General features: G+C 40.3%; 1 protein-coding gene across 1 annotated transcript in view; it reads right to left on the bottom strand.

Moving 5' to 3' along the window:
- Positions 1-15,295: 15,295 nt before the first annotated feature.
- Positions 15,296-27,564, bottom strand: part of sgcb (sarcoglycan, beta (dystrophin-associated glycoprotein)) — a 56,608-nt gene continuing 44,339 nt past the window's right edge. Inside the window, exons 4-6 of the mRNA XM_067987671.1 lie at positions 25,821-26,012; positions 20,890-21,021; positions 15,296-19,161 (exon numbers count right to left, since the gene is read on the bottom strand). Of these exons, the coding sequence (XP_067843772.1) occupies positions 18,958-19,161; positions 20,890-21,021; positions 25,821-26,012 (528 nt within the window). The 3' untranslated portion in view covers positions 15,296-18,957. The remainder of the gene's footprint in view (positions 19,162-20,889; positions 21,022-25,820; positions 26,013-27,564) is intronic.

The following is a 27,564-nucleotide window of genomic DNA, read 5'->3' as shown; positions in this document are numbered from 1 at the left end:
CTTTTTTCTTTACAACCACTACAAAGATGCATATTTTTCAGCATTTTAGATAGTTTCTTTAATACCAACACAATTAACTGTATTGACGGTGCTTGTTTTACTGGCGTAGGTTTTTTTTAATCCACCAATAATACACAATCTATTATTCAATGTTGTCTTGGATTGTGACATACTTTATGGAGTTATTGAGGTATTTTAAATTCTTAAAGATCAGCTTTGAACTGGTGTAAGGTATGTTGAAGGGTAATCCAGATCAATCCCATAGATTTGCTAATTTTGAAGTTGGTCTAGATGGGTGGCAGTCTGCTAATCTAGGCCTTTTTTAAAGTTTATTCACTTATTTTGCATTTATTCTCTGCAGTTCCTTCTGGAAATGCCAGCAAATAGCATTATTTAAATAAAAACTGAATTGTTGGAGTGGCTTGTACATTTGTACATGGAAGGCCCTCTGTTCACTTAATATGCTGCAGTTAAATTTTATACTTTTGTTTTGACTAACTTTATATTTTGCTTTGGTAAAGTTGAGGCATCATTTTAAACCTGAAGTTGGATCAATTGTTGGAATGTTTGCACAATGATAAGTACCTGATGTAAAAATATAATACCCCACCTCTAGCACTTTTTTTTGGTGAAAGATATTGGATAGCTTGTGTTTTATTCATTTTCAGCTATTACAGACTTGGAGGCCTCTTACAACTAATGTTCTTCAAGAGTCATCTCATTACACCATGGTAGATTCATTCCTTTTTATTTTTACCTGAAATGCACTTCAGTGCAAAACTTTCAGAATTTTTTTTGATTATTTAGGCAAATTGGGTATTATGTTTATCAATCTAGGTACAATAAAATCTGTGTAAACTTGCACTTTATGGGAACATGCAAAGGAGGCTTCAGTAAATATATTAATGAGACGAACTGTGAACTACTGACTCTTGGTACAGATGAATGGTTTCCTACAGCTGTAGTGTCCCTGTTTCACTGACCTGCATGATTATAAATTACCTGGTATTTTACATCATTTATTCATAAATGAAGTTTGGTTGCCTGTTAATGATTCAAGAGTGAAGTCTACATTTTTGTGTGTAGACTATATAGTTTTCACTAATACCATAAATTTTGATAATGCATTACTTATAGATTTATAGAATATCACCTGTAGTAAATCTTCTTCCCCACCCGCAGAACATACTCTTTGTATGGATCCCAAAGATTGCCTTAGAATGATGTAATCTATTTTGTCTTAAAATTGCAGTAATTTTCAAAAGTGATTTAAGCTATTACATTCAAAATTGAAAAAAAATTCATTGTGATTTTTAGGCAGGTCCACAAAAGGGGATGTTGTATCTTTTTTGGTTTTTTTTGATAAAAATGCTGTTTTATCAAGCTTATGTTTTGTATTCTTTCTGTCCTGTTACTGTGTGTAGGTATATTTTTGTTGGTTCAATTCCTTGGAATGATGGAGTAATGATTGCCAACTAGCTTAAAATAATCAATTACAAAAAGTTCTCTGCTGTTTAGTCACAAAATTAATGTAAAGCATGTCTTGTGCACAACAGAACAGATGTTCAAATAAGTAAGTGGTGCTCCCACTCTTGAAAATGTTTTGTAATATTAAAGTCTTCCTTATTTGGATTGTAAAAATGACTTGTTAACTGGGTGCATTTATTTCAAATGTTGAGCTAAGCTTGTTTTTCATTTTGTTAGCACACAGTATCTGTATTACCTTAGTGTCATTAAATAATGGTGGTTAAATTGAAAAATGGGTTATGATTTTTATGTTTCATTTTGGCTTTAATTTTATATATGTGTATATGATGACCTTCTACTACATACTCCATCTATTTAAAAAGGCAAGGTCAGTACATCTCAAAGAAAATAGCAAACTGTATAACCTGGTCCACTGAAGTGGAACAACAAATATACCTTTTTGTTAGCAATAGTCACATTAGTTGGAGGGAGGATAAATTCATCACCTTGAATAATATTAATAATTAAGATATTTGTTCTGAACCCATTAGAACTGGATTTAAATGGCATAAGCAAAGTAACTAGAGTGTCCTTGTCTTCAACATAGTAAAAGTACACATCTATTCTGATGTCAACACATTTATACATTCAAGGGAAATACATACTTTAAGAATAATGGCCAAGTTGTATCAATGAGTCAACATACCTGGACTGTTACAAGACTAGAGCATAACCCTGTATGATGATTCATTTGGTTTGTTCCACTTAAGATTTGAGACCATATGAGACCTTAAGATGTGAGACTTTTACATTTGTGACAGAACAATGGTTAATGCATCACCACCACTACTGTAGCCTATATTTAATGTTTAGAAATTACCTTAATTTAGACCAGTGGGTCATTAGCAGAAGCTAATGCATTAAGTTTAATATTTTAAACATTACAGGCAAAAATTTATGGACAACTCTATTTTCTCCTGTAGCTGGTACAGGGCTGCATACTTTATAAATGTGCTGCCCTCAAGTGGTAATTTGAGTTATGCCACTGTAGTTCGCTTTTACAAACGACAAACTTCCTTCCCTATTTAAACAATCAGACCTACAAGAATTAGGCACTAGACTTACAGAATCCCTTAGCCATAATGTACTAATCTACGGATCAAATAGCAATTCTACAGTTTTCATAACCATTTTTGGGAAGAAAAGGTAATATCATTCTAAAATCAATCTAACTTAATTCCACTTTGTTAGGTCAATGTTCTGGAATTCGCTGCCTAACACCATTGTGGAAGTACCATCAGCACATAGACTCTAATGCTTCAAGGAGAAGACCCATCAGTACCTTCTCAGGACAACCAGAGAGGCAATAAATGCAGCCTTGCTAGAGAACAAAAAAAAAATCTTATTTTAAGGAAAACATGGTGTGCTAAAATAAATGTGTTCCTTACTAAACATTTTCCAAAATAATAAAGAACTGGGAGTAACTAAATTCTCATTCAGCCCTTTACTAAACTGAGGTTAGAAAATTTAAAGAAATGGTCCATCTGCATGTTAAGATTAAAGAAAAAGAACTTGCATATATATATATAGCGCCTTTCCCAACTTCATACATCCCAAAAGCTTTACGGCCAACAAATTACTTTTGAAGTGTAGTCACTTTTGTAGGGAAATACAGCAGCCAATTTGCACCCAGCAAGGTCCCACAAACAGCAGAGATAAACGTTCAGATAATCTGATTTGGAGGTGTTGCTTGAGGGATAAACGTCAGCCAAGACTCTGGGAGAATTCTTTGGGGTGGGGAAGCAAAAGGATCTTTTACAGCCACTTGAGAGGGTTGACAGGGTTTAAAATCTCATCAAAAGATGGCACTTCTGACAGTACTGTGTTGAAATGCCAGTCTAGATTATGTGCTCAAGTCTTCGGAGTGGACATTGAACCAACAACTTCCAAAATCAGAGGCACGAGTGCTACTGCTGAGACCTGTAATAGGACCTACCGTTGCCTAAAACAGTTTCATCAAATTCCCCAAAACATACTAATTTCTTTCACAGCAAAAGATGTCTCTACAGCAGTTACTGCAATTAGACCTGGCTTGCCTCACCAATCATTCTTAAAAAGGAAGTTAGACATTACATTCAATTGCCTGTCATTGGAAGACACAAGGATCATGCCCCCCCACCACTGATCTCCAGCACTGACCCTGCCAGAATATGCAGGGTCATGGGGAGGAGTCCGCAGGGGCCCACACCACTTGGGGTGCATCTAGGGCATCTGCCTTGTGCAGGAAGCTGAAAATTGTGGCATTGATGGCCAGGCCAGGACAAAAGGTGTTGGCCCCACTCTGGAACTTCCTGACCATGCCCCCAGTGACTCCCTTATCAAGGAGGATGGTCTTAAATATTTTTTATATAAATGTTTCCAAATCCCTTTCTTGGTTCCAGGCCTGGGCCTCAGAACCACAAAAGAAGAGGCCCGAATGAGTCTTCTCAGCGTACTGGCCTCTAAAGATTCACCAGGTCTCAGAGGCTGGAGATGTGGAAACTCTGACTTTCAAAGCCACCACCCCTGGCCCTGCCCTCTCCTGCTCTGATGGCCTTGTTTAGGCTGAGTGGAGGCTCAGCACCTTGTAATGCTATCAGGGCAAGGCTGGGTCCGAGCCTAATGTGAAGCCCTTCTGCTGCACTCTTGCTAGAGTTTGGGGCGGGGAGAGTGCACCAGATTGAGGAATTTCAGCCTATAAATGCTTTGTGGGCATGGTTGGGAGCTCTAATGAAGTACTCTGGACAGCTAAAGGATCCTCAGTATTTTGACACTGGGTTTGACACTTCATTGGAATTATTCTCCATGCAGTCTCCAACCCAAACAATGTGAGACTGCCTCCTTCAAAGGGGGTCTTGTAATATTATGCTCTGACGTCTGATTGGGATCTGATATACTGGAACAAAGAAGAAAATGTTTGAATAACACACAAGTGACAGTCTAACTGCACCCTTAAAGTGTAAGAAGAGTTGACCTGGTTGTGTGTATGGTATAATCATGATGTGGAGATGCCGGTGATGGACTGGGGTTGACAATTGTAAACAATTTTACAACACCAAGTTATAGTCCAGCAATTTTATTTTAAATTCACAAGCTTTCGGAGGCTACCTCCTTCGTCAGGTGAACGATGTGAAAATGAAATCCTCGAGATGAAATCGCATTTATAATTCACAGAACAATGCTTGGTGAGTACAGACAGTTTTTTCAACTGCCCGTTGCCAAGGCAATCAGTGTGCAGACAGACAGGTGTTACCTGTCAGGTCTCACAGAATATACAAATCACCAAAACAAAAAAAACAAAAAAAAACAGAGATAGAGAGGTAGAAAACCTCTGTTTCTACCTCTCTATGTTTTTTTTTTTGTTTGTTGTTTTTTTTTGGTGATTTGTATATTCTGTGAGACCTGGCAGGTAACACCTGTCTGTCTGCACACTGATTGCCTTGGCAACGGGCAGTTGAAAAAACTGTCTGTACTCACCAAGCATTGTTCTGTGAATTATAAATGCGATTTCATCTCGAGGATTTCATTTTCACATCGTTCACCTGAGGAAGGAGGTAGCCTCCGAAAGCTTGTGAATTTAAAATAAAATTGCTGGACTATAACTTGGTGTTGTAAAATTGTTTACAATGGTATAATCATGTCAGTCTTTACAGAAAATGTGAAAAACTGACAGCCGTGAGAACGGAAAGTTTTTGGAATTGGAAATCAGTAAAGAAATTATGAACCTTGGAGAATAGTAATTTTCTTTTCATAACCATCTTTATAGCAAAACACTTGTTAGGGCTACAGGTCAGGGTTTACCTTATTAAACCTGCTAAACCATTTGAATGCTCAGTGGTGCTCCTGTTGTTCTGCAGGGTGATGGTGCTGCAGTTTGGAAAAATATTGGCTTCAAATTTAGAAAGGGCACTGTAACAGAGAAAGAATTGGTAAGCATTGCAGGTTGCCGAGATCTGGAACGCAAATTATGAGATGAGACGCAGTTTTTATAATGCACGGATAGCAGCAGCATTTTTTAAAAAGCATGCTGCCATCAATTATAATATTTACTATGTTTATATGATATAGATACAGTAAAGGCAGCAGGCAATTGAGAGGGTACAGCACAGATTACTCCAATGCTGCCTGATATGAGAAATACACAGAAAGACTTGAGGAATTGGGAATGTTTTTGTTAGAACTGAGGAGATTAAGGGGTAATTGGACAGATGTTTGAAATTATGAAGGGATAGAATAGAGTAGATAGAAACAGAAAGTTTCCAGTGATTGAAGGGAATATAGTGATTTCCAGTGACTGAACAAGGAAATACAGATATAAGATTAAATGTCAGATTTAGGACAGAAAGCAGGAGAATTTTTTTTCACAGAGAGTTGTGAAGCTGTTGAATGCACTTAGTGGAGTTAGTGATTGAAGCAGAGACTTGTCAACATTTAAAAACAGATTAAATAGGTGGTTGAAGGGATTAGGACTACTGCTCGTGTAGAGGATAAACACCAACATGGACTGGTTGGACCGATCAGCCTGTTTCCATGGGGGCCTTTGATGGTACATCATTCCTAACCAGATAAATTGTTATGGAAATAGAGAAATGCAAATTAGAGAGAAGAGTGACTAACAAGACTTTACTGACGAAGGTTTAGTTACTCTTAGAAATCGTCTTGGAACGTGAATTACTCTTGAAGCTCATGAATCACCATGATATAACACAGTTACTGAGTAGTATGCATAAACTAACATCACAGAAGTACATTCTATGTAAGTTTTCTTTTGAAGTTCAATGTTTGCTACATATTCTGCATATACGTCCTTGCCTACCAACTAACATCACAGCAACAACTCTCTATAGCAGCTTAAAACCCAAATATTTTCTATGTACATATAGATGACAGATCTTTATTCTTAAGCTAATATCAACTGTTCCTGTAACTTCTTAGACAAGTTCCTATTACTCTGATCATTGCTTTAAGTCTTGTTCTTTACTAATAAATTATCTAATTTTTCTTAACAATATAAAAGAAACTTCAGTTCTCAAATCCTAGGATTTACTCATGGAAATGGCTGGGTTAAAATCACTTAGGATTAAGCCCATAACTCACACCTGAATTTGTTGACAATGGAGCTAATTAGAAGCCGTGGTTGAACCTCAAATTAATCCTGGTACTACATTGCTGCAGATACACCATTGTACACCATCACTTCCACTTAGAATCAGGGAATATTACAGTGCAGCGACAAGAATTCAGCCTATCATATCTTCGTTGTGTTTTTCTCCACATGACCCATGTAGTCCAATCTCACTCTCTTGCTTGCTCCCTATACCTTTTATTTATCCTTTTTTTCAAGCAACTAATGCGGTTGAAAACCTGTGCATTTACCTGGCACCTAGATATGCTGACTCCGAGCCTCGAAGTAGGGGAGTAGGACTAATTAGATAGCTTTTTTTTATTCGTTCATGGGATGTGGGCGTCGCTGGCAAGGCCGGCATTTATTGCTCATCCCTAATTGCCCTTGAGAAGGTGGTGGTGAGCCACCTTCTTGAACCGCTGCAGTCCGTGTGGTGACGGTTCTCCCACAGTGCTGTTAGGAAGGGAGTTCCAGGATTTTGACCCAGCGACGATGAAGGAACGGCGATATATTTCCAAGTCGGGATGGTGTGCGACTTGGAGGGGAATGTGCAGGTGTTGTTGTTCCCATGTGCCTGCTGCCCTTGTCCTTCTAGGTGGTAGAGGTCGCGGGTTTGGGAGGTGCTGTCGAAGAAGCCTTGGCGAGTTGCTGCAGTGTATCCTGTGGATGGTACACACTGCAGCCATTGTGTGCCGGTGGTGAAGGGAGTGAATGTTTAGGGTGGTGGATGGGGTGCCAATCAAGCGGGCTGCTTTGTCCTGGATGGTGTCGAGCTTCTTGAGTGTTGTTGGAGCTGCACTCATCCAAGCAAGTGGAGAGTATTCCATCACACTCCTGACTTGTGACTTGTAGATGGTGGAAAGGCTTTGGGGAGTCAGGAGGTGAGTCACTCGCCGCAGAATACCCAGCCTCTGACCTGCTCTTGTAGCCACAGTATTTATATGGCTGGTCCAGTTAAGTTTCTGGTCAATGGTGACCCCCAGGATGTTGATGGTGGGGGTTTCGGCGATGGTAATGCCGTTGAATGTCAAGGGGAGGTGGTTAGACTCTCTCTTGTTGGAGATGGTCATTGCCTGGCACTTGTCTGGCGCGAATGTTACTTGCCACTTATCAGCCCAAGCCTGGATGTTGTCCAGGTCTTGCTGCATGCGGGCTTGGACTGCTTCATTATTTGAGGGGTTGCGAATGGAACTTAACACTGTGCAATCATCAGCGAACATCCCCATTTCTGACATTATGATGGAGGGAAGGTCATTGATGAAGCAGCTGAAGATGGTTGGGCCCAGGACACTGCCCTGAGGAACTCCTGCAGCAATGTCCTGGGGCTGAGATAATTGGCCTCCAACAACCACTACCATCTTCCTTTGTGCTAGGTACGACCCCAGCCACTGGAGAGTTTTCCCCGATTCCCATTGACTTCAATTTTACTAGGGCGCCTTGGTGCCACACTCGGTCAAATGCTGCCTTGATGTCAAGGGCAGTCACTCTCACCTGACCTTTGGAATTCAGCTCTTTTGTCCATGTTTGGACCAAGGCTGTAATGAGGTCTGGAGCCGAGTGGTCCTGGCGGAACCCAAACTGAGCATCGTTGAGCAGGTTATTGGTGAGTAAGTGCTGCTTGATAGCACTGTCGACGACACCTTCCATCACTTTGCTGATGATTGAGAGTAGACTGATGGGGCGGTAATTGGCTGGATTGGATTAGTCCTGCTTTTTGTGGACAGGACATACCCGGCCAATTTTCCACATTGTCGGGTAGACGCCAGTGTTGTAGCTGTACTGGAACAGTTTGGCTAGAGGTGCGGCTAGTTCTGGAGCACAAGTCTTCAGCACTACAGCTGGGATGTTGTCGGGGCCCATAGCCTTTGCTGTATCCAGTGCACTCAGCCGTTCTTTGATATCACGTGGAGTGAATCGAATTGGCTGAAGACTGGCTTCTGTGATGGTGGGGATATCGGGAGGAGGCCGAGATGGATCATCCACTCGACACTTCTGGCTGAAGATGGTTGCAAATGCTTCAGCCTTGTCTTTTGCACTCACGTGCTGGACTCCGCCATCATTGAGGATGGGGATGTTTGCAGAGCCTCCTCCTCCCATTAGTTGTTTAATTGTCCACTACCATTCACGACTGGATGTGGCAGGACTGCAGAGCTTTGATCTGATCCGTTGGTTGTGGAATCGCTTAGCTGTCAATAGCATGTTGCTTCCACTGTTTAGCATGCATGTAGTCCTGAGTTGTAGCTTCACCAGCTTCACCAATTGGATAGCTCTTTCAAAGCACAGGCACGATGGGCCGAACGGCCTCCTTCTGTGCTATATCATTCTATGACCTATGTGAGGCCATCCATTTTGGTCCAAAAAAGGATAAATCCTAGTATTTTTTTAAATGATGAAAAGCTAGGGGTCCATGTAGGCATCGCTAAAATGTAGTGGTCAGGTACAGAAACATAATCAAAAAGGCTAATAGAATGTTAGTCTTTAAAGATAGAGGGCTAGAATATAAAGGGGAGGCAGTTTTGCTACAGCTATACAAAGCCCTGGTTAGACCACATCTGGAGTACTGTGTATAGTTCTGGACACCACACCTTAAACAGGATATATTAGCCTTGGAAGGAGTGCAGTGCATATTCACCAGAAAATTACCAGGGCGCCAAGGGTTAAATTATGAGAGACTACATAAACTAGGTATGTAGTCCCTGGAATACAGAATGTTAAGGGGTGATTTGATTTAGGTTTTTAGGATTTTGAACGGAATTGATGGGGTAGATAGAGAGAAACTTTTTCCACTGGTGGGGCAGTCTAGGACAAGGGGACATAACCTTAAAATCAGAGCCAGGCCATTCAGGAGAGAAGCTCGAAAACACTTCATCACACAAAGGGTGGTAGAAGTGTGGAACTCTCTCCCACAAAAAGCAGAAGATGCTAGCTCAATTAATAATTTTATATCTGAGATCAATAGATTTTTGGTAGCCAAAGGTATTAAGGGATTTGCAGCCAAGGCAGGTAAATGGAGTTAGGATACAGATCAGTCATGATCTCAATGAATGGCAGAACAAGTTTGAGGGGTTGAATGGCCTACTCCTGTTCCTATGTTCCATATTCTGTTAGGGTAAAGAGCAGAGATCACCAACAGGCACATCCTGGCATTCACATTAGGATGTCGGCACGGTGGATGTTTGGCCCCCATATCTTCAAAATGACTGATGCACTGGGAGAATTAAGAAAAAAAGCAACACGGATGGAGAGAGACTCAACTTTAAGGTATTTTCATTTGTACACTCCACAAACATTAATTTAATGAGAAAATGCTGACTTTTAAAAATTATTGATGGTTCCACCTTACAACTGACAGTAGACTGGTCAAAAATAAATGCATTTTGTTTGTCCAGTAGAGTATTTTGGTTCATTGCTTCTTTCCATAGTATGTTAGAACATCAATATATAAAAAAGACAATTATGTATCATTTTTATATGTTTGACCTGATCATATAATTAAGATTCAGCAAAATAATATTTGAAAATATGTAATTTTTCCTGTTTTAAAAAAAAAGTCATCCTCAGACCCGGTTTATATCTATTGCATTGGCGTTTGAGAGATACTACAGCTGTAACAATGACTAAAATTAGGACCGATACAGATCCAGCTTAGTGATCATTCTCCCCCTCCAGTTCAGACTATAATGCAAGGGCTTTACCTGAGGACACCTCATACTGAGGACACGGTCCATTGTATAGTGTCAAATTTTGTTTGAAAATGGCTCCTGTGAAGTGACTTGGGATGTTTTACCACGTTAAAGATGCTATATAAATGCAAGTTGTTATTGTTATTGTGTGGCACTACCACCATGCTAAGCGGGATAGATTAACAGATCTAGCAGCTCATAACAGGGCATCGACGAGGCGCTTTGGCCCATTAGCAGCAGCAGAATGGTATTCCACCACAATATGTAACCTAATGGTCTAGCATATCCCTCACTCCTCTATTACCATCAAGCCAGGTGATCAACCCTGGTTCAATGAGCGTAGAAGAGCATGCCAGGAGCAGCACCAGGCATACCTGAAAATGAGGTGCCAACCTGGTGAAGCTACAACGCAGGACTACATGCATGCTAAACAGCAAAATCAGCGTACTATAGACAGAGCTCAGTGATCCCACAGCCAACGGATCAAGTCAAATTTCTGCAATCCTGCCGTATCCAGTCATGAATGGTGGTGGACGGTTAAGCAACTAATGGAAGGAGGCTCCATGAACATCCCCATCCTCAATGATGGCAAAGCCCAGCACGTGAGTGCAAAAGACAAGGCTGAAGCATTCGCAGCCATCTTCAGCCAGAAGTGCCGAGTGGATGATCCATTTCGGCCTCCTCTCGAGATTCCCACCATCACAGATGCCAGTCTTCAGCCAATGTGATCCACTCCACGTGACATCAAGAAAGGCTGAGTGCACTGGACAGGCCCTGACAACATCCTGGCCGTAGTACTGAAGACCAGCACTCCAAAACTAGCTCCACCCCTAGCTAAGCTGTTCCAGTACAGCTACAACACTGGCATCTACTCGACAATGTGGAAAATTGCCCAGGTATGTTCTGTCCACAAGTTTTTCCAGCATGATATAATTTTCACGCATAAAGAAAAAAGAAAGTTGAACATTTCAGTGGATTTCTGTACACTGTCTCACTTATCAAATTTAACACTGGTACTAAATTCAGGAACAAACTTTCTACTTGTCTTTGCCAACTGAATTAAACTCTAATTTGACTGGTGTAGCGCTTTTGGTACTCCAGGAAAAAGTAATGTATAAACATTTCTGATCTAAATCAAAATCTGGGCTAGCTGGTTGCTAGCAGTATGTATGTATGTGAGTTAAGATTTGACCAACATATAAGACTAACTGTTTGACTATAATCTACCTTAATTATATCACAGATCAAGAACAGAATTTTAAACAAGCTAGATAAACAGGTTAAGACACACCCTAGTTTGGCTAGGAATATCTATTTTCTCACCCCTGTTTCTAACTCCAGAAAGGGCAGATTTTCCTCTCCAAACCCCACGTGTTTCTACCTGCACTACAATTCCTCCTCCACTCCAACCTCACCAACATCCTCCAACTTGAATCAGCCCAATTTCCAATCCAGTTAAGCAATGTTATTGGAAGTGCGATTATTCTGGTCGTCTTAATGTGACTTTAACTGGTCTGTCACCATGCCATGTACTATTATAACATAAAACTACTAGTTTTCGTTGCACAAAGGGCATACGGAAAGCCTCACCTCCTAACAGGCAATTCTGGCACTGAGAAATCATGGGAGTCTAATTATAGGTAGATATTGAGGGAGGGAAATCAGAGGCAAAAATATCAGAGAAAAGGGAAATTCAAGTGAATGGAGCAATCCAAAAATCATATATAAAGAAAACATAGAAAAATTCAAAATAAGTTTCTGAGAAAAGCAACACGCTGGGTAGGTAAGCATTAAAAAGAAAAAGACAACAGAAATGCAATTAAAAGATACAATTAAAAGAGGGAGGTGCTGGAAGTCTTAACGCGCATCAAGGTAGATAAATCTCCGGGACCTGATGAAATGTATCCCAGGACATTATGGGAGGTTAGGGAGGAAATTGCGGGTCCCCTAGCAGAGATATTTGAATCATCGACAGCGACAGGGGAGGTGCCTGAAGATTAGAGGGTAGTAAATGTTGTGCCTTTGTTTAAGAAGGGCGGCAGGGAAAAGCCTGGGAAATACAGACCGGTGAGCCTGACATCTGTAGTGGGTAAGTTGTTAGAGGGTATTCTGAGAGACAGGATCTACAGGCATTTGGAGAGGCAGGGACTGATTAGGAACAGTCAGCATGGTTTTGTGAGAGGAAAATCATGTCTCACAAATTTGATTGAGTTTTTTGAAGGGGTAACCAAGAAGATAGATGAGGGCTGTGCAGTAGACGTGGTCTACATGGACTTTAGCAAAGCCTTTGACAAGGTACCGCATGGTAGGTTGTTACATAAGGTTAAATCTCACGGGATCCAAGGTGGGGTAGCCAATTGGATACAAAATTGGATTGACGGCAGAAGACAGAGGGTGGTTGTAGAGGGTTGTTTTTCAAACTGTGACCAGCGGTGTGCCTCAGGGATCGGTGCTGGGTCCGCTGTTATTTGTTATTTATATTAATGATTTGGATGAGAATTTAGGAGGCATGGTTAGTAAGTTTGCAGATGACACCAAGATTGGTGGCGTTGTGGACAGTGAAGAAGGTTATCTAGGATTGCAACGGGATCTTGATAAATTGGGCCAGTGGGCCGATGAATGGCAGATGGAGTTTAATTTAGATAAATGTGAGGTGATGCATTTTGGTAGATCGAATCGGGCCAGGACCTACTCCGTTAATGGTAGGGCGTTGGGGAGAGTTATAGAACAAAGAGATCTATGAGTACAGGTTCATAGCTCCTTGAAAGTGAAGTCACAGGTGGATAGGGTAGTGAAGAAGGCATTCAGCATGCTTGGTTTCATTGGTCAGAACATTAAATACAGGAGTTGGGATGTCTTGTTGAAGTTGTACAAGACATTAGTAAGGCCACACTTGGAATACTGTGTACAGTCCTGGTCACCCTATTATAGAAAGGATATTATTAAACTAGAAAGAGTGCAGAAAAGATTTACTAGGATGCGACCGGGACTTGATGGTTTGACTTATAGGGAGAGGTTGGATAGACTGAGACTTTTTTCCCTGGAGAGTAGGAGGTTTAGGGGTGATCTTATAGAAGTCTATAAAATAATGAGGGGCATAGATAAGGTAGATAATCAAAATCTTTTCCCAAAGGTAGGGGAGTCTATAACGAGGGGGCATAGATTTAAGGTGAGAGGGGAGAGATACAAAAGGGTCCAGAGGGGCAATTTTTTCACTCAAAGGGTGGTGAGTGTCTGGAACGAGCTGCCAGAGGCATTAGTAGAGGCGGGTACAATTTTGTCTTTTAAAAAGCATTTGGAAAGTTACAAGTGCAGGCAATTGGGACTAGCTTAGTGGTATAAACTGGGCGACATGGACATGTTGGGCCGAAGGGCCTGTTTCCATGTAGTAAACCTCTATGATTCTAATAAAGGAAAATCAGAAATGGAGATAAATTAAGAGCTAGATATTTAAACGAAAACCAGAAATCATTGCTACCCTTTTACAAATGTGTATTTTTTTATATAAGTTATCCAACCTCAACTGAAAGCGTTTTCCACCCCCTCCTCTTTAATCTAAGGTGTCTTGGTATTTCAAAATTGAAATCTGGTCGAATAAGAAATAGAACGAGAGAAGGCCATTTGACTGATCAAGCCTGTTCGTTCCCCGAGCGGTGTACAAGTTGCTTTATTGCTCAAGCCACCTGATTTAAACCTCAAAAATCATTCGTAGGCTTCCTGACGTTCCCCCTTAATTGCAATATGTGCCTATCTGTCACACGTGACCTCCCTCAACACTGTACTGGATCAGATTTAGTGGCTTGAGTTATCTTTTAAAATATACAATATCTGTGTTCCAGGTGCTCTTTCTGCCCAACAAAATATGCTGCTGTACTGAATTAGTTTCTTAGGAACAAGGTAACAAGATAACAACTTGCTCAAGAAAACCACTCCGTGCCTTCAGTGTACTCATTACCCCTGTGGCCTTGGGTTTTCTCTGCATGTCAAAAAATGCAGGAAAAAACAAACTTTCAGCAATTCATGATTAAGATGAATATTTTAGCATATCATTTCCAGCCCATTACTTAAGATGTAATTTACTCTTATTGTGTTAACATGAACTGGTCTACCCACACACATACTTGATGATCCTATACATACACCCCTCTTGCATGATGCTCACTAAAAGTCCATAACCAATAAATTATAGTAAAAGGTCAAGTGGGAAGTTATTTTTAATTACAAAAACTAAAGATCACGAGATAGATTTTGCCACCCGGGCGTAAAACTGGTGTTGATTTCAATGGAAATGAAAATTGTGCAGTTTCCATAATAGGCAGCTGATCAGCATCAGTTTTTAGGCCTATGAAGCAAGTTAAAGATCTACCCAATTTAATTTTACAAATAAAGATGCAATTCTGATTTACCACCATTTTCTGAAGTGTTTGACATTTAAACAGAAATCAGTAAAGAATTCTATCCTCAAAATGAGGCGCTCAAAAGCTTTGCAAAACATTTTCATTTTAAATGTTACTTTCCATACTTAGATTCTCACTTTTCTTACTCTTGCGTTCAGGGCCACGCTAGTTAAGTGTGGTCATTAATGTTTAATCCTAACATGCCAAATTAGTGTTCAATAAAAGGCCTTTTATATACAATTATCTGATGTGATACAACACTGAGAATACATCATCATGCTGTAGAAGGAAATCTATGCGATGGGAAAAAAATTAGCTTCTGAATAAGTTAACTTGTCCTTGTAGAAATCTCAACAGGCTTCCTTGGAGTCTGAATAGTGGTTTTTAAGTAAATTATTACTTGCCATTTTCACAATATATTACACTTTACTTGACCAAAACTACGGGCCAAAGTCTAAATGAAATATTTCATATATAGGAGTTAATAGGTTGCTATGATTAACCAAAAATAAATTCCTTTGTAAAACCAAAAGAAATAAAGTACAATCCTACATACTCTGACACAGAGTAAATCTCCGAGACTGTTCTTCAAACAAATTGTATTTATTAAACACAAAACACAGTGTAGTATTGAATACTTAAATTGGCAATTCTTTGGGTTTGTAAACTCAGAACATTAAAAAAAAGTTTCCTACAACTGTAGTGTAATGAAAATTGTCTCAAATGAGATGTACTGCATGACAATGTTCCCACAGTAAGCCCAGCATTTTTCCCATATAGTCATAGCTCTCGTAAGATAATAACTACAAACTAATATGGGTGGTGCTCAAGAACGCAATGATGAAAACTTATTGTTCAGCACGTTTATCTAGCAGTCTGATCATTTTAACAACAGTGTATTACAAAATATGCTAAGTTTGTTTTCATATGTGTTATTAGAGATCTCTATCGCACCCTTTTCTCTTATTTAATGTCTTAATTTTATTTATAGTTCCATTCATATTTCTCTTCGTTTAAAAAAATGTGTATGTGGGAGCTTAATTAGCAATTAATTTCAGCTCTATTGATTCAGCTCCCACATAGTGTTGGACATAGCAGCTCTTTCCAGGGTAGTTTTTTTTTAAATATCAAGAGATAGGGAAAAAAGGAAGTTAAAGCAATTTTTAAAAATAGGATTTAGAAGAGGCATCGGGGTTGACACTTTCTCTTTAAACTTAACTGAAGAAACATTTTGTAGTACTCACAGAAAAAGTTGGATGGGTGGTAAAAAGCCAAATGGCCGCCTCCAAACTGATTATACAGACACATCTCCAAGCTTAGTTGATTTGAACAAATTCCAGTACTAGCTGGAATTCATGTCATTTTATCTCAGAATTTTTAAAAGCATAAATTCCTTACTCCATGCAATATATTATCACACAGCTAATATATTTTAAATAGATACATAAGTATGCCAGCAAGGGCTAAAGCATCAATACAGTGTTATTGCACAACAAAAAGCAATTTGCAATGAAGTCAAAATTAAATATAAAAAATGATGCCGGTTTTTATATGTAAGACTGCATGATCAAGCTTTTGACCTATTGAGCTGTTGTAATAAACTGCTTTATGTGACGGAACTATGAGTTGCTACTACCAACACCTGGTACCAATAACTGAATAATCAGCTACAAGTGATTATTAGTTTTCCAAATAAAAGTCACCAGTGCGACAAAAAATTCAGCATAATACTGGCCTATGAGAGGAGAATAGTGAAAAAGCTGCACCATGATAGCTATATTACATTACGTTAAAAAGATACACCGGCATGGACCTGTTGGGCCGAATGGCCTGTTTCTGTGCTGTACGGTCTATTTAATACTGAATAATAAATACTAGGGAGCGATTACAAAGCAGTAATCTCATTGAGTAGCTTAGATGACGTCAAATTACAAGCATGAAGCTCAAAGCCCAAAAACCACTTTTGTAAAAAAAAACTTGAATTTAATGACAAAACGTTTATTTAATTTTTGCTCTTTTTTTCAGTTAGTAATAGGTGCTCGTCAAGGCCAGGACCATGGGTATACCATTCAACTGATGTGTGCAGTGACTGTTCTCACTGAAAAACTAAACAACTGTGATGTAATTAATGCAGGTTTACTGTGCAGTTGCAGAAAACACTCCCAATATTTTTTTTAAATCAAGCTGAACTTAGGTGATAGGCATATAGCACCCATTTTGTCACTTCGCACACGCTCATATTGGTTAGGAGTAACTTTAACTTCCCAGTTTGCTTTTTACCCAGTCTGAATCCATTGTGAATGAAGTCATGACTGAGGGCCAACACAGATGCAACGATGATGCTAGCCCAGAATCTTTTGACAGATCTGACAAGCCAAATTCTTTAGTGATAGTAAGGGATTATTAAACCTTATCCTTCAATTTGGTTATATTATCTTACATTTTTTTTGTTTCCATTGTTTGTATGAAAATTAATCTTATCTAGAAATCTCAACAGGTTTCAGGACTGTGGTTATCTTGCACAGTGAATGACCATTGTAGCTCCGTAGCTTAGTTACCTTGGCATTCACTCCTCATAATGACTAGTTATTGATTAACACATTCTCTCCAAAGGCGGCTTTCAAAAAACTATCAAAACTCGTTCTTGATTTTCATTCACAAATCTTACTCTTTTTGCAATGTTTCAAACCGGTTTGTTCCAATTTTTAATTGGAAAGGCATTCGAATAAAAACTGGTATTTAACATAGCGGTTACACTATCTGCCAATTTCTTTCACTACAAAAGGTTTTGTGAGCAGCGTGGCATGCAGAAAGATAGCATGCATGTTTTGACTTTTAGTTTTAAAAACCCAATGAAAGGCAGGACATTGCTTTAACTTACCTTAAAACATGCACATACAAGAAACATAATTCAAAAAGTCTGTGACAAGCCGATATTCAGGCAATGGCCTTTCAACTAATAAAACTGAGTAAACTTTCAAATGATTGCTACATAAAATTTATAATGATTTAAAAAATAAGGATATTAAGTGTTATTTTCAGATAAAGTCAAACTGATGTGAATTTCTGATAACTATAGAGCACTACAGTTTGTACTAATAATTAGGTTTTATTTTAACTACTTTATTAGGTTCATTTCTTATTTATTCCTGCCTTTCAAACATGTATTAATTACAATGAAATTTGAATAACATGGGGGATAATGAGTATCCATTTTGCCCAATTATCTTTATGTTTCAAAACCATTCAAAGGAGTTTTCCATGGCAACTCTGCCAAAGATGCAAGTTTAAAAAAGGCCGCACTTGCCCATTTTCTGCAGTCTGAAAATTGAGCAGTTGTCCATTATGCTATAAAGCACGACCCCTTCCAACTGCAAGTTTACTTAAGGTAGACAAAAGGGACACAGTGCTCAGGGTTTTCTGCTGTGCAATCGCCGGCTCGTGATTCTCCTGTTCATTAAAATGAATTGGACGAAAATTGCAGGCTCACAACAGCACAGGTGAAAAGCCCCAGCCAGTATCTTTAAATACTAAATATTGTAGTTTTGGATTTGCTATGCAGTGATTTTAAGTGACACTATAAACCAGTGCTGGTAAAGTACATACAAGAATAGCAAAATTAGATGCAGGATATACGATCCCTCCAGACAGGATGTTAAAATGAGGTTCTCCATTGACACAACTATTTTCCATCTGATCATCAGGTTTTGAACTCTTAATAGATATCTTTTTTGGGAAATCTACTACTTATAAAATTAAGTTTCACTTCTGTGTTTTCAATGACAATTGCATTTTCTGGCTTTAACATACAGAAATGGGAAAATCCTAGTCCAATTCCACAATTAATATAAACTGCCTAACTTTACTACAATTGTATACAAATTCATTACATTACATGATACTTGGTGCCAAACTCTCAAATAAAGTGTCCATCTGTTACTGGCGTTAATCCATTACATACTATACCATGTAGATTTAGTCCACCCAATTTACTTTCTTTCCAAGTATTAACTGAATGCCATTGTTTCGACCTGCTGGACAACAACGGCAAACTCCTGTATCTTAGTTTTTTTTGTTGCATGTTACAATAATCAGGCACTAGGGTCACAAGCCGACCGTGGCTAAAATGGGGTAGTTAATAGTGATTATTCTGCATTAAATTGACCTCACTTTTTTGTATGAAAGACATATGATACCACGTTATAGTCATTCGTTTCATTCCTCATTCTCTCGTAGGTTAACATCCTTAGTGCCTGATTCCACAGGGATTATCGGATGTTTGACAGCCTGTATTTCTGTTTTTCACCTGGACTCGGAAGAGTGTTCCATCTGCGCACATGCAGAGTTTATAGCGTTCCCAGCCATCGTCTACCAGGAATTCTCCAGTCGATGAATTTGGAAGCCGTGATGTACTGACCTTCACAGTCCCATTAAGAATAATACTGTTTTCCTAAGAAAAGAAAATGAAAAACGTGCTTTATAAAACCAATCACTATTAGGGCGTTTTGGAACAGAACATTAGGGAGACAGCTTCAAGCATAGACTTTTCTTTGAAAACTGAAATAGCAATGGTGGCATTGTGGACAGTGAAGAAGGTTATCTAGGATTGCAACGGGATCTTGATAATTTGGGCCAGTGGGCCGATGAATGGCAGATGGAGTTTAATTTAGATAAATGTGAGGTGATGCATTTTGGTAGATTGAATCGGGCCAGGACCTACTCCGTTAATGGTAGGGCGTTGGGGAGAGTTATAGAACAAAGAGATCTAGGAGTACAGGTTCATAGCTCCTTGAAAGTGGAGTCACAGGTGGATAGGGTGGTGAAGAAGGCATTCAGCATGCTTGGTTTCATTGGTCAGAACATTGAATACAGGAGTTGGGATGTCTTGTTGAAGTTGTACAAGACATTAGTAAGGACACACTTGGAATACTGTGTACAGTTCTGGTCACCCTATTATAGAAAGGATATTATTAAACTAGAAAGAGTGCAGAAAAGATTTACTAGGATGCTACCGGGACTTGATGGTTTGACTTATAGGGAGAGGTTGGATAGACTGAGACTTTTTTCCCTGGAGAGTAGGAGGTTTAGGGGTGATCTTAAAATACTGAGGGGCATAGATAAGGTAGATAGTCAAAATCTTTTCCCAAAGGTAGGGGAGTCTATAACGAGGGGGCATAGATTTAAGGTGAGAGGGGAGAGATACAAAAGGGTCCAGAGGGGCAATTTTTTCACTCAAAGGGTGGTGAGTGTCTGGAACGAGCTGCCAAAGGCAGCAGTAGAGGCGGGTACACTTTTGTCTTTTAAAAAGCATTTGGACAGTTACATGGGTAAGATGGGTATAGAGGGATATGGGCCAAGTGCAGGCAACTGGGACTAGTTTAGTGGTATAAACTGGGCGACATGGACATGTTAGGCCGAAGGGCCTGTTTCCATGTTGTAATCTTCTATGATTAAATATTCCAGTGTAATGCCTTGCAGTAGCCATACCCTCAATATTTGTTCAAAATCTAGACTCTTTTTAAAAATTAAAATTTTAAACTTCTACTTTCTAAAGGCTGACCTCCCTATTTTCCAAACCTGGCCACTAAGACAGGGCTCCACCTCGACACCCCGATCCCCAGAACCTCCTATAAAAACAATGGACCGTCTGCCAGTTACTGAGAGATGCCCACAGGATCTGCTATCTTTCAGGTTCCCATGAAGTTAAGCCCCATTTATTATAAGATTTATTCAGAGTAAAATATTAGAAAATGAATTAAGAAAAATATAAAGCATGATAGCAGGATGTAAACCATCGGTTAAAAAAGAAAATCAACATTCATATTCTGCAATAAACATTACAGTATATTACAATTTTTTAAGTATAATTAAATGTTAAAGCATCGGTTCAGTATCTGCACAGCAAATATTCCAAAAATATAGTAAATAAAATATATTATAAAAGGTCATTTTCTTAAGCCAATACAATCCAGCTTTATATGAGAATCTATAAACAATTGAAATGAATATTATCTGTTTAGAAAGTTGAGTTGTTAAAAAGTCCATAAACACTTATTTACAATGTCTCCAAAGAACGCCAACAGAAGTAAAAGGGAAGTTGGCCGTTGGTGAAAAGTTTGTGAGCACTACTATATTCTATAGATTTCTAGACAATGTTACCAAAGACCTCTGCACTCACAGCCTTCAGCTCCATATTACCCCTCATGCGAAATTCAATGGTTTTTCCCATGATAAAGACCCCTTCATTTCCACGCACAATCACACGGCCACCAGCATGAATCTGAAGATCAGTGCTATGATTGCTCGTTATCTAGAAAGAAGAATGACTTGATTTGTTTCAGTAAATCATATTGGACATTTTTGTACAAACAAATGTAAGCATTGATATACAGCCAATGAAGTACTTTTGAGGTGTTGTCAAGTGTGGAAATGCCACAAGACTTTATTCTCAAGGTATTAATTTCCATACTCTGCTTTATAGCAGAAAAGTTTACTGCTGTTATAAGTACAGGGAAAATATTTAAACCAATTAATGCAACGTCCGATTATGGAAATCCCATAAATAGACATGTATAAATATATTGATAAATATGATACTCATGGGACAGATCATACCTCATGAATGACGAATGTCATGTGAAAATAAATAGCATGCATAGCCTTCTATATATACACACTATCTGAATATCAATGCAATGGCACATGTAAGTGCAGCGATGAGTGAAATGCAAGGATGTGAGCGAAACATGAGTATCAAGACTGCCACAGAAATAGATCTACAGCACATGTGTAGTTTCAAGGGTGAAATGTAAATTGATTTTAGAACAAAAACAGCTGCATTATGTATTGTGAAGAGAAAAATCTATCGAGCTCAGTACTTGATATTAAGTATTTATTTCTAATTGTGCTCCATGTTTTTATTATTTAAAGAATTTCTTCAAAGAGTTAGGGCAAATGGGTGTTGCTAAGATTGGAGAAGGGTTGGAAGTAGTGTACTCCAAGGGTCTGTGCTGGGTCCACTTTGCTTTTTTTATATTGTATATATTATACGATTTGGACTTGGGTACAAAGAAAAGAAAGACTTGCATTTATACAGCGCTCTTCACGGCCTCAGAACGTCCCAAAGCGCTTTACAGCCGATGAAGTACTTTTTGAAGCGTAGTCACTGTTGTGATGTACACAATCTCACCATTTACTGACAACACAAAAGTAGGAGGTCTGGCAATCAGTGAGGAGGACTGTAAAATAGCTCAGGAAGACAGTGGGATGGGCAAATGCAATTTAATGTGGCTAAGTGTCAGGTAATACATTTTGGGAGAAAGAACGAGGAATGGAAAGACAGTGAGGTGTATAGATAAAAAGAGATAGACCTAGGAGGTTCAAATATACATAATTCCTTGAAAATGGGAGGGCAGGTAGATAAAGACATAGAAAGTATTTTTGGTTTTATAAGTAGGGACATAGAATAGTTAATAAAGAAGTCATGATAAATTTGTAAAACATTGGTCAGCCACAGTTACAGTACTGAGAGATTTTGTGCGCACTATTATAGAAAGGATATTAAAATCAAGGGCACGTACAGCATAGATTCACCAGGATAATGCCAGGATTGGAAACTACAGCTATGAGGAGAGACTTGAGGTGCCAGGACTATTTCCACTGGACCACTGAAGGCTAAGAAGTTTTTAAAATTATAACAAAATGCACTGCTTCAGGGTGACTGCAGAAGGTAAATTCCTTTTTATTAGACTAGATTTCAGAATTGTTATTAGTGTTTGTTTTCTGTCAAAACTGAAACCTGATGGCCTCACACGAGATATTTACAGTGACAGTGCAGTACTACCTGAACATCCTATACCTGAAATTCCTTAAGCTGCAGTTATACCCAATATTCCCATCAGTTGTATTATAGGGAAAAAAAATAGAAGTACACAAATATGCAATTTTTTTCAGTGATAGATTTAGAATTTATTAAAAAGTAGAAGTGAGCTCCAATTGTATCAAAATAATTTCCTACGGGCAGTTTGGAGGCATGGCTCCCCAGGAAATTTTGATTTTTGTCTTTTTTTGTGTAACTTTCTGCATTTTTAAGAGTATTGCGATTCATAATTTGGAGTCAAAATGATTTATGTTGCAACGGGTTTAAATACACATATATATATAATATTAAAATAAAATGTTACAAGTGACTATTCACATTGATTTTTGCACCATCAGAAGATAATACTTCTGAGTATCACAAAGAAAGCCAACAATGCATGCAGGTGCCATAGCTTCTGCTGGAGCAGCACACAGCCCTTTGATAAGAGATGGATCCATCTTCTACTTTCTGTACAATCAAGGAGCCTGGTTGCAAAATAGTGGTCTTTTTAAGTGAGGCTGAACCTAAGTGTCAGTCTGGAGGTGACAAAGACATGGATGAGGGTTTCGGTAGCAGATGGACTGAGGCAGGGGCGGAGGCGGAGGTGGCCGATGTTACGGAGGTGGAAGTAGCCAGGATTTGTGTCGGAGAGAATATTGCGCTAGAAGCTCAGATCCAGGTTCAATAGGATGCCAAAGTTGCAGACAGCTTGAAGCAGTGGCGAGGAGAGAAATGGAGTCAGTGGCAAGGGTATGGAGTTTACTCTGGGGGACAAAAACAATGGCTAACGTCTAGCTGGAGGGAACTGCGGCTTATAGAAGACTAACTGCCAGAAAACCAGTCTGACAGCACAGAGACAGCGGAGAAGTCAAAAGGTGGATCTGGGTGCCATGCATGTACAGTTGGAAGCTGATGGATGATGTCGCCAAGGAGCAGCATGTCGATGAGGAAGAGGACAGGGGCAAGGATGGATTGTTGGGGGACGCCAGAGGTCACAATGCGGGGTTTGGAGGCTCTGGTTATGAAGAGATAGGTAATGATGGAACCAAGCAAGGCCAGTCGCAATGACCTGGACACTGAAGGGGAGGCATTGAAAGAGAATGGTTTGATCAACCACGTCAAATGCTGCAGAGTGGACAAGGAGGGATAATGCAACACGGTCACAGTCACAGAGAATGTAATTCATAACTTTGGTTAGGGCTGTTTTGGTGCCATGGGAGAGGTGGAAACCTAATCGGAAAGAAGAGCACTGATTTGGGAAGCAACAACACATTCAAGGTCTTTGGATGAAAATAAGTTAAGAGATGGGGTGGTAGTTTGCAAGGACGAAGGGGTCGAGGCTGGGTTTTTTCGTTGAGGAGGGGTTGATGATGGCAGTTTTGAAGGCGAACAATGTCTTAGAAGAGGGAATCATTTACAATGTCAGCTAGCATACGGACCAGGAAGTTGGGTGATCCAGCAGTTTTGTGGGAAAGGGGTAAAGGGTGCAAGAGATGACTCTTGTCAACGAGGGAGAAACTAGTGATAGACTGGGGTCCAGAGCTAGGCTTTTTTCTTTATTTGTTCATGGGATGTGGGCGTCGCTGGCAAGGCCAGCACTTATTGCCCATGACAAGGTGGTGGTGAGCCGCCTTCTTGAACCGCTGCAGTCCGTGTGGCGAAGGTTCTCCCACAGTGCTGGTAGGAAGGGAGTTCCAGGATTTTGACCCAGCGACGATGAAGGAATGGCGATATATTTTCAAGTCGGGATGGTGTGTGACTTGGAGGGGAATGTGCAGGTGGTGTTGTTCCCATGTGCCTGCTGCCCTTGTCCTTCTAGGTGGTAGAGGGCACGGGTTTGGGAGGTGCTGTCGAAGAAGCCTTGGCGAGTTGCTGCAGTGTATCCTGTGGATGGTACACACTGCAGCCACAGTGCGCCGGTGGTGAAGGGAGTGAATGTTTAGGGTGGTGGATGGGGTGCCAATCAAGCGGGCTGCTTTGTCCTGGATGGTGTCGAGCTTCTTGAGTGTTGTTGGAGCTGCACTCATCCAGGCAAGTCGAGTATTCCATCACACTCCTGACTTGTGCCTTGTCGATGGTGGAAAGGCTTTGGGGAGTCAGGAGGTGAGTCACTCGCCGCAGAATACCCAGCCTCTGACCTGCTCTTGTAGCCACAGTATTTATATGGCTGGTCCAGTTAAGTTTCTGGTCAATGGTGACCCCCAGGATGTTGATGGTGGGGGATTCAGCGATGGTTGGGGATTCAACGATGGTTATGCCGTTGAATGTCATGGGGAGGTGGTTAGACTCTCTTGCTGGAGATGGTCATTGCCTGGCACTTGTCTGGCGCAAGTGTTACTTGCCACTTAGCAGCCCAAGCCTGGATGTTGTCCAGGTCTTGCTGCATGCGGGCACGGACTGCTTCATTATCTGAGGGGTTGCGAATGGAACTGAACACTGTGCAATCATCAGCGATCATCCCCATTTCTGACATTATGATGGAGGGAAGGTCATTGATGAAGCAGCTGAAGATGGTTGGGCCTAGGACACTGCCCTGAGGAACTCCTGCAGCAATGTCCTGGGGCTGAGATGATTGGCCTCCAACAACCACTACCATCTTCCTTTGTGCTAGGTATGACTCCAGCCACTGGAGAGTTTTCCCCCTGATTCCCATTGACTTCAATTTTACTAGGGCTCCTTGGTGCCACACTCGGTCAAATGCTGCCTTGATGTCAAGGGCAGTCACTCTCACCTCACCTCTGGAATTCAGCTCTTTTGTCCATGTTTGGACCAAGGCTGTAATGAGGTCTGGAGCCGCAGCAGCAGAGGCAACTGAACAGGTGGCCTCTATCTTAGCGATAATGAAGTACTTGAGCTCCTCGCACTTGTTAGAGGTGAAGGGTGCGTGGTTTAAGGAGACGGTTGGTGGTGCACAAATGAAGATGGGGATTATCTTTGCTCTCTAACATGATCCTACTGTAGTGCGTGAAACAAAAATGATGATTCAGTAAATAAGTTTCATTATGCTATTGTGAAATAAATATTTTTAAAAATTTTTGATTTGATTAAACCCTTATTTTGGAGATTAGAAATTTCAATTACAGAGAGAAAAAAATGGTGGATGTAAACATTTTCAGAAAGCATTTTGAACGATTTGTGAGAACTCAGTGGCTAGCTTATGCAATCACAGGGTGATATACTCTCACTATAAAATAGAAGCTATTGTGATGTCTTTAACATTGAAAAAACCTAACATATTGAGCACTAACCCTTTCAGTGGATGCCTTCTGTACATTCAGTGTCTTCACGCCTTTGGGCAAATGGAACTCATGCGTATCATAGTCAGTGCTGAACACAGTTTTCTGGGTCCGGGGATCAACAAAAGACATGCCAATGTCACTGGTGATGGAGGTTTTGTCCTTCTCGACACTGAGCTTGGTTGTTCCCTGCTGAAACACCACCTAAAGGGACACAGCAATAAAAGCTATGATTATGAATCCATAGGTACATTAATATGCAAATCAAACAAGAATTGCACGGGAACTCATCCAGGTTTGATTTTCAATGCCAATCTTCAAGTTACCAAATAAATAACCTAAATAACTATTTGGCTGGTAGGCACAGAGGGGCAGGTCTTAGGGTTGAATCCACAAGACCTGCTCCAACAAGGTGAGTTTTCAATTTCAACTATTCTGTCAGAGAGAAACAGCAAGTGTAAGTCAAGGGCTTCCCCACAGGGCAGGAAAGAAAGGCTACTCTTATGCACCTCCTGACTTTCTCAAGACCCACTGGGAGAGATAGGGAAGCAGGTCAATTACCTTCTCTCCCCTCCCCTTCCAAAGATGAGGAATGGTATATGGAACAAAGAAGCCTAAAAAGGCGCCCAATTTCAGGAATATGCTGCATTATAATAAAATACCAATAAAAGTTTTACAATGTAATCTAATGGATTTTAACATTATACAAATTACCCAGAGATGACAGAGTACTTAATTAGACATAGTTAGACATCCACCACCCTAAACATTCACTCCCTTCACCACCGGCGCACCGTGGCTGCAGTATGTACCATCCACAGGATGCACTGCAGCAACTCGCCAAGGCTTCTTCGACAGCACCTCCCAAACCCGCGACCTCTACCACCTAGAAGGACAAGGGCAGCAAGCACATAGGAACAACACCACCTGCACGTTCCCCTCCAAGTCACACACCATCCTGACTTGGAAATATATCGCTGTTCCTTCATCGTCGCTGGGTCAAAATCCTGGAACTCCCTACCTAACAGCACTGTGGGAGAACCTTCACCTCACAGACTGCAGCGGTTCAAGAAGGCGGCTCACCACCACCTTCTCGAGGGCAATTAGGGATGGGCAATAAATGCTGGCCTTGCCAGCGACGCCCACATCCCATGAATGAATTTTAAAAAGTTCTTACAATCGGTTGTGTTTAAAGGTAGTTCGGTCCACAATTGAAGAACATACAAAATAGGAGCAGGAGTAGGCCATACGGCCCCTCAAGCTTGCTCCGCCATTCAATAAGGTCATGGCTGATGTACCTCAACTCCACTTTCCCGCCCTATCCCCTTATCCCTTAGTGTCCAAAAATCTATCAATCTCAGTCTTGAATATATTCAACGACTGAGCATCCACAGCCCTCTGGGGTAGAGAATTCCAAAGATTCACAACCCTCTGAGTGAAGACATTTCTCCTCATCTAAATGTCCAACCCCTTATCTTGAGACTATGACCCCTAGTTCTAGACTCTCCAGCCAAGGGAAACAGCCTCTCAGCATCTACCCTGTCAAGTCCTCTAAGAATTTTATACGTTTCAATGAGATCACCTCTCATTTTTCGAAACTCCAGAGAAGATAGACCCATTCTACTCAATCTGTCCTTGTAGGACATCCCTCTCATCCCAGGTATGAATCCAGTGAACCTTCATTGCATCCCCTCTAAGACAAGTATATCCTTCCTTAGGTAAGGAGACCAATAATGTACACAGTACTCCAGGTGTG

Source organism: Heptranchias perlo, chromosome 1 (genome assembly GCF_035084215.1).
Source record: "Heptranchias perlo isolate sHepPer1 chromosome 1, sHepPer1.hap1, whole genome shotgun sequence".
Lineage (NCBI taxonomy): Eukaryota > Metazoa > Chordata > Chondrichthyes > Hexanchiformes > Hexanchidae > Heptranchias > Heptranchias perlo.
Note: the sequence above shows the minus strand (reverse complement) of the source record. Positions and strands in the feature narration are given on the sequence as shown.